At 47.1% G+C, this 14,222-nt stretch overlaps 1 protein-coding gene across 1 annotated transcript in view; it reads right to left on the bottom strand.

Annotated features, from left to right (window-relative positions):
• Positions 1-487: 487 nt before the first annotated feature.
• Positions 488-14,222, bottom strand: part of LOC116983412 (coiled-coil domain-containing protein 3-like) — a 57,811-nt gene continuing 44,076 nt past the window's right edge. The window contains exon 3 of the mRNA XM_033037174.1: positions 488-2,204. Within this exon, the coding sequence (XP_032893065.1) occupies positions 1,974-2,204 (231 nt within the window). The 3' untranslated portion in view covers positions 488-1,973. The remainder of the gene's footprint in view (positions 2,205-14,222) is intronic.

The following is a 14,222-nucleotide window of genomic DNA, read 5'->3' on the forward strand; positions in this document are numbered from 1 at the left end:
GTTGAGAGAGAAAGATCGATCAGCCACAATTGAATGGTGGAGTGGAGTTGATGGGCCGAATGGTCCAACTCTGCTCCTAGAATTTATGAACATGAACAATAAATCTTCCCCCCTGAATCTTACCATCCATGATGTGTTAAAGCACTCGGTTTTTCTTTGTCACTTGTGGACAGGCACCCCCTTTCCCCCATCTCCACATATCACTTATTTATGATGCAGGGGCTTACGGGGTAAGGAATATGAATCTTACTGTTCATGATGTGGCTAAAGCCGTACCACAGTTTGAACCTCCCCCACGCCAATATTCTCCATTCAATTTGTAATAACGAATCTGAAGAGAGCAAATTTTGAAAGCAAAATACCAGAATGTTACAACATTTCGACAGAGATCATGTTGTGTAATATTTCTAAACCTGTGAAAAATACGCACAAAAAAACATTATTAATAATTCAGCAAATCAAACAAAATTCTCACACAAATGAAAAATAACACTCTTCTCACAAGTTACTGAGTTTAATGAGTGGTACACCTTCTCTCTACAGAAATTATACATTTATTGCTTAATCATGGCATGAAGCAACATTCATAGACCAAACCACACAGAAAAAAAGCACAGTCTATTCCAGCTAAACAAAAGGAATTGTGATTAAAAGCATTGCAAACTCCTAATGGAAAGTGGTTCTGGATGTCTGAACACTAACTTTATTAAATGGACTGCTGGTGATGGTGATTCAAATTAACCATTTATATTTGGAAAAAACAATATTTAAATGAAGAAACAAGGAACTGCACTGCTGGTTTACTAAAAAGACAGAGTGCTGGAGTAGCTCAGTGGGTCAGGCAACATGGACATGCGATGGTTCAGTTCTGGAACGTCACCTATCCATGTTCTGCTGAGATGCCGCCTGACCCCTGAGTTACGTGAAATCTTTCAATGAAGTTAAACCAAATTACAGCATAATTAGCAATGGACTCAGTATTAATGAAAGGTGCTTTTACCTGCTTAATGAGCTTTCCAGATTGTTTTATCATTAGAAAATGTTAGTCTTAGGTTTACAATATGGAGTTGTACCGGGAATGATAGGTGACAGCTGATATCCATTACAGAGTAATCAAAAGGTGGCGTTCTTATCTATTCATTGTACCGAATTTTGAATCAGGGGAATTAATGAGAATAAAACATGGGATTCATGAAAGATTAGTGTAATTGGGTGGTTGATGGCAGCATGAACTCGGTGGGCCGAAGGGCATGTTTCCGTGCTGTATCTCTATTACTCTATCACTACAAGACAATTAAAGTGAGTTACAAGATATGCTATTGTCCCTCTTCTGCAATTTCTGTGTTTTAAATATCATTAGTCTGTTTTTATCCATGAATTTAAAATGCTCTCAAAGGATGAACCAAACTGATGGATTTGGTTCAACTTCCAATGAAGTGAGGCCATCAATGACAGAGCTAGAGAATAAATTTAACAACTGGTCACTAAAGTGTAGACAGGACTGTGTAAAAGTTGCTCTTACTAATAAATGTTTCCTCCCAATACATCATGAATTCCTGCCCTGGTACAGTCTGTTCTATTTTACACGTCAACATTGTTTCCCTATGGAATCTTGCCAAAGTTTTGCCAACTTGCCAATCACTGCAGGGAAGTTTCCACCAGTTTTCTGCATTGGGTCCCATGCCCGTTTCAACTTGCTTCTATCTAAACTCAATTACTCTTGCTATAAACAGAAATTAAACTTAAATTGTCTGAGAAATATTACGCAAATGTGAAAGCCAAGCTACACAACTATATTTTTCTAGTTGACACAACTACAATGTTACTGAGAATAGATTGCTGCTATAGAGTAGGTAGTTTCCATGTGTTTCCATATGTAATGCATAGAAGCATTTCATCTCTAACTAAAAGACCGTTACAACCAGTGAGTCTGGAACGTTGCAGTTTGTGGTTGACTGGTTTCTTGACTGGTTTCAGGATCCATTTGCCAATGCGTTCAACTTTCCTGTTTCCTTGTTCTGCTGTTTCATGAGCATTGCCTCCCGCCTGCTCTCTTTCTTCACCTGCCTGAATGAGCGTTTAGTTCCCTTCACCTTCTCACGCAGATGGTTGATAGACATCTCCAGAGACTTCACTTTCAGGTTGAGCATCCGCACCTGGTCTATCTTCTCGTAAAAGGCCTTCTGCACGATTGAGCAGGGGAGCTAAAGGAGACATTGAAGGCATTAGAGTATAACTAGACAAAATGGGACCCGTAGGAGCGAGCATAACGGGCGGCAGCGAGCGAAACGGGCTGCAGCGAACGGGGGGAAGCTGCCGGCGGCCATGGGCTGCGCTTGTGAGCGACGCGGGTGGGCGACATCACTCGCAGCGCGTGAACACAGCGTGCAGCCATTGTGACGTCATCTCGTCATCAGCCAAAGCCAGCGGTTTTATTTTCTAAGTTCTTTCAGATTTTTGAACATTTTGATTAATAACTCATGAAATAATGCATGAAATTTTCAGATGAAGCAATTTCAGAGTCACCGGGATAAATCTCTACAGGAATATGTAAAAATATTTCGTTAAGAGTGTTGTTTTTTCGGGTAGATGTGATTATATACCCACACACACACATACATCCAAGAGTTTTAATAGTTACTAGACCAAGGGGGACAAGTTGGGTCCCGTCCCCTCAACGTGCAGTTGCGGGGTGGGGGGGGCCTGCGGCTTCACACACACATTAACCACCCCCCACACACACAGGGGGGAGGGGGGTAGAGGGGGGGGGGGAAGAGAGGGGGAAGGGGGAGACGGGGTGAAGAGTGGGGGGGATTGGGGAATGGAGAGAGAGGGGAAGGGTGAAGGGGGGTGGGAGAGGGGTGGAGGGGGGAAAGAGGGGTGGGTGGGGGGAGAGGGGATGGAGGGTGAGGGAGGGGAGGAGGAGAGAGGGGAAGAGGGCGGAGGAGAGGGGGATGGGGAGAGGGGGGAGTGAGAGGGGGAGGGGGAGGGGGGGAGGGTGAAGAGAGGGGAGGGTTTAGAGAGAGGCTCTGATGAAGACGGTTGTGTGCGGGGAGGAACGCAAGGGACGGACGCACCGGGTTCACCGCAGATCAGGGGGAGAGGAGGGGGAGAATAGGGAGGGGGAGAGAGTGGAGGGGGGAGAGAGGGGAGGTACAGAGGGGGCAGAGGGGAGGGGAAGAGGGGGGGGGGGGGGAGAGGGGAGGAGGAGAGGGAGGGGGGAGAGAGAGAGAGGAGGGGAGAAAGGAGGGCGTAGAGAGGAGGGGGAGTGGGGGGGAGAGAGGGGGAACGGAGGGTGTGGACGGGAGGGGTGAGGGCGTTGGAGGAGAGAGGGGGGTGGAGGAGGGGAGAGGGGGGAAGGGAGGGGGGTTGGAGGAGGGGAGAAGGGGGGTGGAGGAGGGGAGAAGGGGGGGAGGAGGGGAGAGGAGGTGGAGGAGGGGAGAAGGGGGTGGAGGAGAGTAGTGGGGAGGGAGGCAGAGGGTGGGAGGGGAGGGAGAGAGAGGATGTGGAGAGAGGGGCAGGGGAGAAGGGGAGGGGAGAGGGGGAGGGGAGAGGGGACAGAAGGGGGGGAGGGGGAGAGAAAGGGGTGGGGAGGGGTGTAGAGAGGGGTGGGGTGGGAGAGGGTATAGAGGGGCGGAGGGAGAGGGGGAGAGGGGGAAGAATGGGGAGGGGGAAAGGGAGGGGGAGGGAGGGGAGAGGGGGTAGGGGAGTGAGAGTGGGGGGTGGAGAGGGAGGAGGGGAGATATAGGAAGTTCTGAGAGAGGGATAGGGAGCGTAGAGGGGGAAGGAGAGTAGAGTGGAGAGAGGAGGTGCGGAGGAGGGTAGTGAGGAGAGGGACCGAGAGAGGGGCAGAGAGAGAGGGGCACAGAGAGAGGGGCACAGAGAAAGGGGCACAGAATGGGGGGAGCAATGCAGGATGGATGGGAGGGGGGTAGGTACAGGATGAATTGGGGGACCAGTGTAGGATGGATGAGGGGTGGCAAGAGAATCAATGCGAGGTGGATAGGGTGATCAGTGCAGGATGAATAGATGGGAGGGGAGCACAGGGGATGTCAGTGAGGACTGAATAGAGGGGGGAATGGGGATCAGTGCGGGATGGAGTGGAGGGGTACCAGGATAACAGGGGTGGAGGGGGCGTACAAAAGAGAGAGAGGGAGAGAGGTTGGGATCAAGGAAGGTCAACACTCCTCAGACAACACCAACATCATCGCCCCGCTGCCTTGGCCGTCCCTGACCACCGCCAAATGCAGCCGCCAAAGGGGGAGGCAGTTGGGAACTCCTCGCCACAGCCTTCCCTCCTCTGCCAGCCAACAGGAAGGTGCGGGCCGAGCAGGTGCTTCACACGGCTGAAGGGGGCTCCCCCTTCCTTCCCCGTCCCTCCTCCTGGCCTTGGCGTGCGGGGGGGTTTGTTTAGAAAGCGGTTATCGCCGTTGGCGAAGTGGCAAGCAGCGGCTGCTATCAGGGTGGGCGGGGTGCGGGAGGAGGAAGAGGTGGATCAGCTGTTGCTGCTGCTGTGGGCCCCGTCTTTCGCTCTGACCCTCCGTCACCCCACGGGCGGCTGGGCCACAGTGTTTTAATAGTTAAGGGCCTGTCCCACGAGCATGCGACTGCATGCGGCAAGCGCGATCAAACCGGAAGCGGGGGCCGCGCGGAGGTCGAGTGATCCCTGTACAGGGCCTGAACCACCATCATGCGACTGCATGCGGCGAGCGCGACCAAACCGGAAGCGGGGGCCGCCCGGAGGTCGAGTGATCCCGTACGAGTTGACGTGAAGTTGGAGCGAAGTCCACAGGAAGTTCGCGCTAGTCGAACGCCGTCAAGACACTGCGTACGGCGTCGAGACAGTGCATACGGCGTCGAGACGGTGCGTATGCCCGTCGAGGCGGTGCGTACGGCCTTAATGCAGTTGTCGCGCGGAATTTTTGAACAGTGTCAGTTTTTCGGAGCCCCGCACGATGTCGGGATCAGCTCCGCACGACTCCGCACAACTCCATATGGCTCCGGCGATCGAAGTGGGACCGGCCCCGCGAGGCCGTACAGCTCAAGCGACCACGTTAGGTCGCGCTTGCCGCATGCAGTCGCATGCTCGTGGGACAGGCCCTTCACATGTTTAAGGGTAGGAGGAGGGGGAGGGGAGGAAGCGAGCGGGCAGCGGGGCGCGCGTTAACAAAAAGAACCAGCGCATCAATCCAGACTCTGGTGGGGGGGGGTGGGTTAACGTAACTTTAATGCGCGGGGCAGGGGGGTGCAGGCGGCTGGGCCACAGTGTTTTAATAGTTACATGTTTAATATCTGGGTTTTGGGGCGGGTTGTGGACGGAGCGGGCCGCTACGGTCGCCATATTGATCACGTGCTTCAACACAGAGGTAGGGGGGCGGGGGTTGAGCAAAGGCTTTGTGATGTCAACAGCTGTATGATTAAAATAATTGTGATTTTTTTAACAAAACAATTGGGGAAATAATTAACCACATTTTCAAATGGCTGGATTCACAAGGAAAAACTCTAAAAATGTCTCCATTACCGCGTAGGGTTTAGGAGGAGACGCCACAACAGCTAAAAGCAATATTCGCGAAATAGAATGCGGACGCACGAACATCTGAACGAAGAGTGTTTTAAATATATAGAGATAAGATAAAAGATAAGATAAGATAGAAGATAGAGTGGCAACTTTCTATTTTGCAATGGCTGTGAAGTCAATGTTTATACAATATAATGTGTGATAATCAGGGCACAGTGTTAATAGACCTCTTTATTACGGATTTCGGTTAGGAGTTTATTTTAGTTTAGTTTAGAGATACAGCATGGAAACATGCCCTCGGCCCACTGAGTCCGCACTGACCAGTGATCCACGCACATTAACACTGTCCTACACACACTAGGGACAATTTACACATACACCAAGTCAATTAACCTACAAACCTGTACGTCTTTGGAGTGTGGGAGGAAACCAGTGATCTCGGAGAAAACCCACGCGGTCTTGGGGAGAACATACAAACAGACAGCACCCGTAGTCGGGAGCAAACCCGGGTCTCCGGTGGTACAAGTGCTGTAAGGCAGTAACTCTACCGCTGTGCCACCGTGGCCGCTGTGGTTATAGCGGACTGTCCTACCGATGCTGCCAATGCCACCCCCGGCTCGTACCCCCTCCCTTGTCGCTTAGAGCCCTGGCTGCCTTTTGTGTATTGACCAGCAACTGCAATCGTTTGTTTCTACTACTTATACAACAATAGCTTACTCGGTTATAGCGGACAATCGGCAATAATAGATGCCATTCCCCATCTATGGCCCGTTATAATGAGGGTTTACTGTAGAGGATTTTAACACTGGAAGTAAACTTACTGCTGATTCTAACGTATCACCACTTGTAACTTTTTGTGTAATGCTGCATTTAACCATTTCTAGTGAAGGTAGACACAAAATGTTGGAGTAGCTCAGTGGGGCAGGCAGCATCGCTGGAGAGACGGAATCCATCTCCAGAAATGCTACATGTCCCGCTGAGTTACTCCAGCATTTTGTGTCTATCTTTGGTGCAAATCAGCATCTGCAGTTCCGTCCTAAGCATTCTATCATTTGGGACAAACAGATGTTTGATTTATGACGAAGACTATCACCAAGTAAGAGTCCCATAAGCACACTATTAAGAAATGTACACATGCAGAGCACTGCTTGGCTAAAATAGAGTGCCTATTCTTTCCCCATATGAGCTTCAAAGGCTGGGCAACCTCCAGGAGTTTACTGTCATTTTCCAGTGTTTACACACTAATGCCCCTGTCCCACTTAGGAAACCTGAACGGAAACCTCTGAGACTTTGCGCCCCACCCAAGGTTTCCGTGCGGTTCCCGGAGGTTGCAGGTGGTTGCTGGAGGTTGCAGGTAGTGGAAGTCGGTAGGGAGACTGACAAAAACCTCCGGGAACCGCACAGAAACCTTGGGTGGGGCGCAAAGTCTCCAGAGGTTTCCGTTCAGGTTTCCTAAGTGGGACAGGGGCATAAGGATACACAGCTTATTGATGCAGAACACTCATGAGCCTGTTGTAAACAGTTGTAATTCTCGGCCTCTGAGGCCTGTGGGTGTTTATTTCTTGAAGATAATTCAGGGCTGAGAACTGATCTTTGGGCATCAGTAGAACAGTGATTATTGTGATCAAATGGGAAGGTGCAAAACATTATTAAATGTTTAGCTGATTATATGGCCCACCTTTCACTTCTACGTCTTATGTTCTTTTTCAGCTGAGAAATATCCCATTGTTTTATGAAAGAACTGCAGATGCCAGAAAAATCGAAGAAAGACAAAAAATGCTGCAGAAACTCAGCGGGTGAGGCAGCATCTACGGAGAGAAGGAATAGGTGGATCGTTTCCTTGATCATTGTTATTTTTTTGCATATCTTTCATTCATTTCACATGTCTGTGGAATTCTCTGCCTCAGAGTGCGGTGGAGGCCAGTTCTCAGGATACTTTCAAGAGAGAGCTAGATAGAAACTTAGAAACATATAAAATAGGTGCAGGAGTAGGCCATTCGGCCCTTCGAGCCTGCACCGCCATTCAATATGATCATGGCTGATCATCCAAACTAAGTATCCCATCCCTGCCTTCTCTCCATACCCCCTGATCCCTTTAGCCACAAGGGCCACATCTAACTCCCTCTTAAATATAGCCAATGAACTGGCCTCAACTACCTTCTGTGGCAGAGAATTCCACAGATTCACCAATCTCTGTGTGAAAAATGATTTTCTCATCTCGGTCCTAAAAGATTTCCCTCTTATTCTTAAAGTGTGACCCCTAGTTCTGGACTTCCCCAACATCGGGAACAATCTTCCTGCATCTAGCCTGTCCAACCCCTTAAGAATTTTGAACGTTTCTATAAGATCCCCCCTCAATCTTCTAAATTCTAGCGTAATAGGGCTCTTAAAGATAGCGGAGTCAGGGGATATGGGGAGAAGGAAGGAACGGGGTACTGATTGGGGATGATCTGCCACGATCACATTGAATGGCGGTGCTGGCTCGAATGGCCGAATGGCCTACTCCTGCACCTATTGTCTTCATTTGTTCTATGTCTCCCTATCACCGTCTATAACTCACGTTTCCGTTTCCCTGACTCTCAGTCTGAAGAAGGGTCTCGACCCGAAATGTCATCTATTCCTTATCTCCAGTGATAATGGCTGACCTACTGAGTTACTTCAGCTTGTTATGGATTCAGTCGACGTAAGGATGTCTATAAAAACTTCAAGTAACCCTATTATCCCCTCTCTCTCCATTCCTCCCCCACTCTAGCCATTGTACCACTTTCACTGTCGTCCTGGTGAGTTTTATTGTCTGTAAAACTCGATTTCGCCCAGCCCACAGCCAACAGTGGATCATTTCCTTCATCATTGTTACTTTTTTGCATATCTTTCATCCATTTATGTCTCTCTAACCGTCTATATCTCACGTTTTCCTTTCCCCTGACTCTCAGTCTGAAGAAGGGTGTCGACCCAAAACGTAATCTATTCCTTTTCTCCAGAGATATTGTCTGCTGAGTTACTTCAGCTTTTTGCGTCTGTCTTCGGTAGGATATAGGAGTGCGCTCTATGCCGCTGGTTGCTACTGCACAATCCTGGGTGCCTCACGCATTTGTGCATCATGGGCATGGAGCAAACAGAATCAAAACAGCACATTTCAACTTTTTGTCAGTGTTTTATTGCAGAACAACCAGCAACATTGTGCTGCATGATAGTATTTCCAGACCTCAGTGTCTTATTCAATGTATATATCACCTTGTGTAGTTGGTAGATTTATTCTCCCACATTACACCATGATGCTAATCCGCCCACTGCTGCACAATCCCCAGATTTAATTCTTGCTTTGAAAATCTAATATGTATCCAATAATCCTATCTTCCAGTTCTTCTAATGACAAATTTAATAGGTCGGTATTTTTGGAGAGTGATTTGATTCTGTTCAATTTTAACGAAAGATTTGCCACACACTCAGTAAGTTCTATCTGCAAGCTATCCCTGGGTAACAAACAAGTTCGGTTTTTATATTGTGTAGGAAGGATCAGCAGACACTGGTTTAAACAGAAGATATACATGAAAAGCTGGAGTAACTCAGCGGGTCAGAAGGGTCTCGACCCAAAACGTCACCCATTCCTTTTGTCCAGAGATGCTGTTTGACCTGCTGAGTTACTCCAGCGTTTTGTGTCTATCTTCCGTTTTTATAGATATCTTTACGTCGACTTAATCCATAACGACACATAAATCACTCCAAATGGTATTCATGTCTCCACAGCATTGAAATGAATGGAATCAAAAACACACAAGACCTACGAGAGAGAACAAGTATTAAAAGTGGGGAGAAAGTGCATACAAGTTGTGCCTTCCATAGGAACAAACATATGCACCCACGTCTGACGTCTGAATTTAATCATATAAAAATATTATGGGCGCTTGCTTGTGTGCTGAACTGCCCCATAAGTCATGCATTTGCAACCTATTTCAATTACCCAGCTGAGAACAAGGATTGTTTCGTCTTTATTGAATGTTTGAAGCACATTTGACAGTCCTGGAGTCTGAGAAATTGTGACATATATCAACATCTACATGAAAGAATGCTCTACAGATTTATTTTTAAAAAGCACAATTCAATAGCACAATCCATCTTCTATACTCATACCAAGGTGTTTTCTTTTTGCAAAGATGACAATTGTTTCTTCTGAAAAATACTAGATCATTATCAGAGATGAAAACATTATGTACAAATTGCATAAGATCTCCATAGAGTAGCCAACATAAATACAAGATTGAAACTTTCCATTTCCTGAAGCACATATTTTAAGTGACAATAGACAATGGGTGCAGTAGTAGGCCGTTTGGCCCTTCGAGCCAGCACTGCCATTCACTGTGATCATGGCTGATTGTTTAAGAAAGAACTGCAAATGCTGGAAAATCGAGAAAGGCAGAGGAGGAGCCCGAGGGCTAAGGGAGAACTGAGAAGGGGAGGAGACAGCAAGGGCTACCGGGAAATTGGAGAAGTGAATGTTTATGCCGTTAGGGTGCAAACTGCCCAAGGAGGTGCTGCTCCTCCAATTTCCGGTGGTGCTCACTCTGGCAATGGAGGAGGCCCAGGACAGAGAGGTCGGATTCAGAATGGGAGGGGAAGTTGAAGTGCTCAGCTACCGGGAGATCAGGTCGGTTAATGCGGACCGAGCGGAGGTGTTCGGCGAAACGATCGCCAAGCCTAAGCTTGGTCTCACCGATGTAGATCAGCTGACATCTAGAGCAGCGGATGCAATAGATGAGGTTGGAGGAGGTGCAGGTGAACCTCTGTTGCACCTGGAATGACTGCTTGAGTCCTTGGATGGAGTCGAGGGGGGAGGAAGATGCGGCGTAGACGGAGGAATTGGGAATAGGGGATGGAGTCCTTACAGGAAGCAGGGTGGGAAGAAGTGTAGTCCAGATAACCATGGGCGTCAGTGGGTTTATAGTGGATGTTGGTCAGAAGTCTATCACCTGCGATGGAGATAGTGAGGTCAAGAAATGATAGGGAAGTGTGGGAAATGGTCCAGGTGTATTTGAGTGCCGGATGGAAGTTAGTGGTGAAGTGGATGAAGTCAGTCAGTTGTGTGGGTGCAGGAGGTAGAACCAAAGCAATCGTCGATGTAGCGGAGGTAGAGTTTGGGGTTGGGGCCCTGGTATGCCTCGAACTAGGATTGTTCGAAGTACTCTATAAAGAGGCAGGCATAGCTGGGGCCCATGCGCGTGCCCATAGCTACGCCTTGTATTTGGAGGAAATGGGAGGAGTCAAACGAGAAGTTATTGAGGGCAACGACCAACTCCGCTAGGCGGAGGAGAGTATCAGTGGATGGGTATTGGTTGGTTTTCCGGTCGATGAAGAACCTGGTGGGGGATGGAGGTCTAGAGTGACTGGACGTCCATGGTGAAGATGACAGGATGGGGGCCTAGAGAATGGAATGCCCGGACAGACGGAGAGTGTCTGAGGTGTCTTGAACATAGGTATGGAGGGATTTAACCAGGGGGGATAGGATGGAGTCAAGGTATGTGGAAATAAGTTTGGTTGTGGCTGATCATCCACAATCAGTACCCGTTCCTGCCTTCTCCCCATATCCTTTGAATCTGCTATCTTTAAGAGCTCTATCTAACTCTCTCTCGAAAGCATCCAGAGAATTAGCCTCCACTGCCTTCTGAGGCAGAGAATTCCACAGATTCACAACTCACTGGGTGAAAATGTTTTTCCTCATCTCCGTTCTAAATGGCCCAACCTCTTATTCTTAAACTGTAGCCCCTGGTTCTGAACTCCCTCAACATCAGGAACATGTTTCCTGCCTCTAGCGTGTCCAATCCCTTAATAATCTTATATGTTTCAATAAGATCCCTTCTCATCCTTCTAAATTCCAATGTATACAAGCCCAGACGTTCCATTCTCTCAGCATATGATAGTCCCACCATCCCGGGAATTAACCTTATAAACGTACACTGCACTCCCTCAATAGCAAGAATTTCCTTCCTCAAATTTGGAGACCAAAACAGCACACAACACTTCAGGTGCGGTCTCACCAGGGCCCTGTACAACTGCAGAAGGATCTCTTTGCTCCCATACTCAACTCCTCTTGATATGAAGGCCAACATGCCATTAGCTTTCATCACTGCCTGCTGTACCTGCATGCTTACTTTCAGTGACTGATGATCATGGACGCCCAGATCTCGTACTTCCCCTTTTCCAAACTTGACACCATTCAGATAATAATCTGCCTTCCAGTTTTTGCCACCAAAGTGGATAACCTCACATTTATCTACATTAAACTGCATCTGCCATGCATCTTCCCACTCACCCAACCTGTCCAAGTCACCCTGCATCCTCATAGCATCCTCCTCATAGTTCGCACTGCCACCCAGCTTTGTGTCACCTGCAAATTTGCTAATGTCACTTTTAATCCCTTCATCAAGGACCCACATCATCCTGGCCACACACTCATCTCCCCGCTACCTTCAGGCGGAAGGTACAGGAGCCTGAAGACAGCAACGACCTTGTTCAGGAATAGCTGCTTCCCCACAGCCATCAGGCTATTAAACTCGGCTCGGACAAAACTCTTACATTAATAGCCCATTATCTGTTTATTTGCACTTGATCAGTTTATTTATTCATGTGTGTATATATTTATATAATGGTATATGGACACACTGATCTGTTCTATATTCATGCCTACTATGTTCTGTGTGCTGAAGCAAAGCAAGAATTTCATTGGCCTATCAGGGAAACATGACATTAAACTCTCTTGAACTTGAACTTGATCTAAATCATTAATGTATATAGCTGCGATCCCAGCACCGAGCACTGCGGTACCACACTATTCACTGCACTAGTCAAGTGGAAACAAGCTTTGTGAGTTCAACATTGGGTTGATTATGTGGATAAATATTACTAGATTTTTCTTTGTGCTCCAATAAGAGGGATGCCCTGCAGTTCTACCCTCTGGACATTATGTTCTTTACATAGCAATGTTACAAAATTTTGTGATTTAAAAAATCAAGTCTGCAATTTATCCCATCAGATAAAGCACACAAATAAGTTTAATTTGACACCTAATTCACTTTCACATCTTCAGTATTAAAAAAGTTATGGCCATTTTCATACTCGGAAATTAGCATCTTGTTCCCTATTGCTTTTCCATTGACTTAACACAAAAGCTGTGATCGAGGACAGTGAAATGGCCATAACTTTCTTAAAAATTAAGGGAACTGAAAGAAATTTTCAGTTATTATAGATTGAAGCATTCTGAAACAAATATGAAACAATCTTACTTGGATGACCTGAAATTAAAGCATATAATTAGTTAGTTACCCAATTGTAGCTAATTCCAAACTTCAATTACTAGATCTAAACATCTATCCATTTCTTAAGAAATGGTTAACATTTTTAAATAGCACAAGTGCCCAAATAACATTCTCAAAGAATTCGCAATAAAACATGATTTAAAAATCTCATTTACATTAATTTATAGGCCAAATGGAAGGAATTTAGTGTTCAATCAGCTTTCGAGTGGGATCCTGTGGAACACGCTGGTTTGGAACGTTCCCATTGCGGTAGATTTGTACCCCCATATGCCCAGAAAAATACTGCAGGATTTAATGGGGCTACTCGCAACATAAAACTTTATATAAAGGGATCTTAAGAAGCCCTTTTTAATGTAAAAATAAATAACCTACCTTCCGTTGTCCCCTGTATGAGATCCGTCCCGTTGTCGGCGGTCGCGGGTTTAGAGGATAATTTTTAACCTACTATAACAATTAAGTAAACCAATTAAGTTTAAAAATAGCCGCAGCTAACAAACCTGGCAGCGATTTTTCGTCAGCAACAAAGTAGGCTGAACAACCTCGATTTGAATAGCCCAGGTAAAATCGCGTTTTATACCCGCCCCCCCTCTCAACGGTGCCAAAATCACGCACACGGGCTGGGACAGACCTGCAGCCCCGCTGAAGGTAGGTTTTGCAACATACCTACTTTACACAGTATATTCCAGGGTTCTGGCCTGTGGTCTCTCCACATGTGTTAATATAAAACAATATATTAAGGATCGCAGGTGATTGTTCTGTACTGCACTGTATGTATGTCCAGAATAAATCCAGGTGCACGTTCCCTCTGGAAATACAAACTGGTTTTCATATGGCCTGCACTTTTAGAAGCTATTGGACCAAGTGGGACCCGTTGGGTCCCTGTCACACAGGAGGGCTGGTCCCCGGATGCAATATTCCACCACTCACCCATAGCCCCCAACTGTGCTGGTGCAGCTGACGGATTCCCGTTGTGACAGCAGAGATCCTGTTGTGATGCCAGTCATGGCAACCCTCTTCAATTGCGCCTCGCAATCCCTCGTCCTACCGTTTCCTCCTCCATTCCCCCTCATCCCCCAGCACTTACTCCTCTTCACCCTCCCTCTTCTTTCCCCTCTCCTCTACCCCTCCCCCACTACCTCTTTCACCTTTCCCTCCCTCTCCTTTCTCCTGCCCTCAGTCACTTTCTTCCTCCTTCCATAACCCCTCTCCCTACCCCCCTTGACGTCACTCTGAGGTGGAAGCTGCTGTGTTATTAAAAACCGTTTTTTTCATATAAATGAGATCCCATTGTGATGTAATGGTGGAATAATGCTGTTTTTTTTAATTGATTTTTTTTTAATGTAAATGAGATCCCATTGTAATATCATTGTGGAGTGGAACACTGCTGATGGGCA

The sequence above is a fragment of the Amblyraja radiata genome, chromosome 18, assembly GCF_010909765.2.
Source record: "Amblyraja radiata isolate CabotCenter1 chromosome 18, sAmbRad1.1.pri, whole genome shotgun sequence".
Classification (NCBI taxonomy): domain Eukaryota; kingdom Metazoa; phylum Chordata; class Chondrichthyes; order Rajiformes; family Rajidae; genus Amblyraja; species Amblyraja radiata.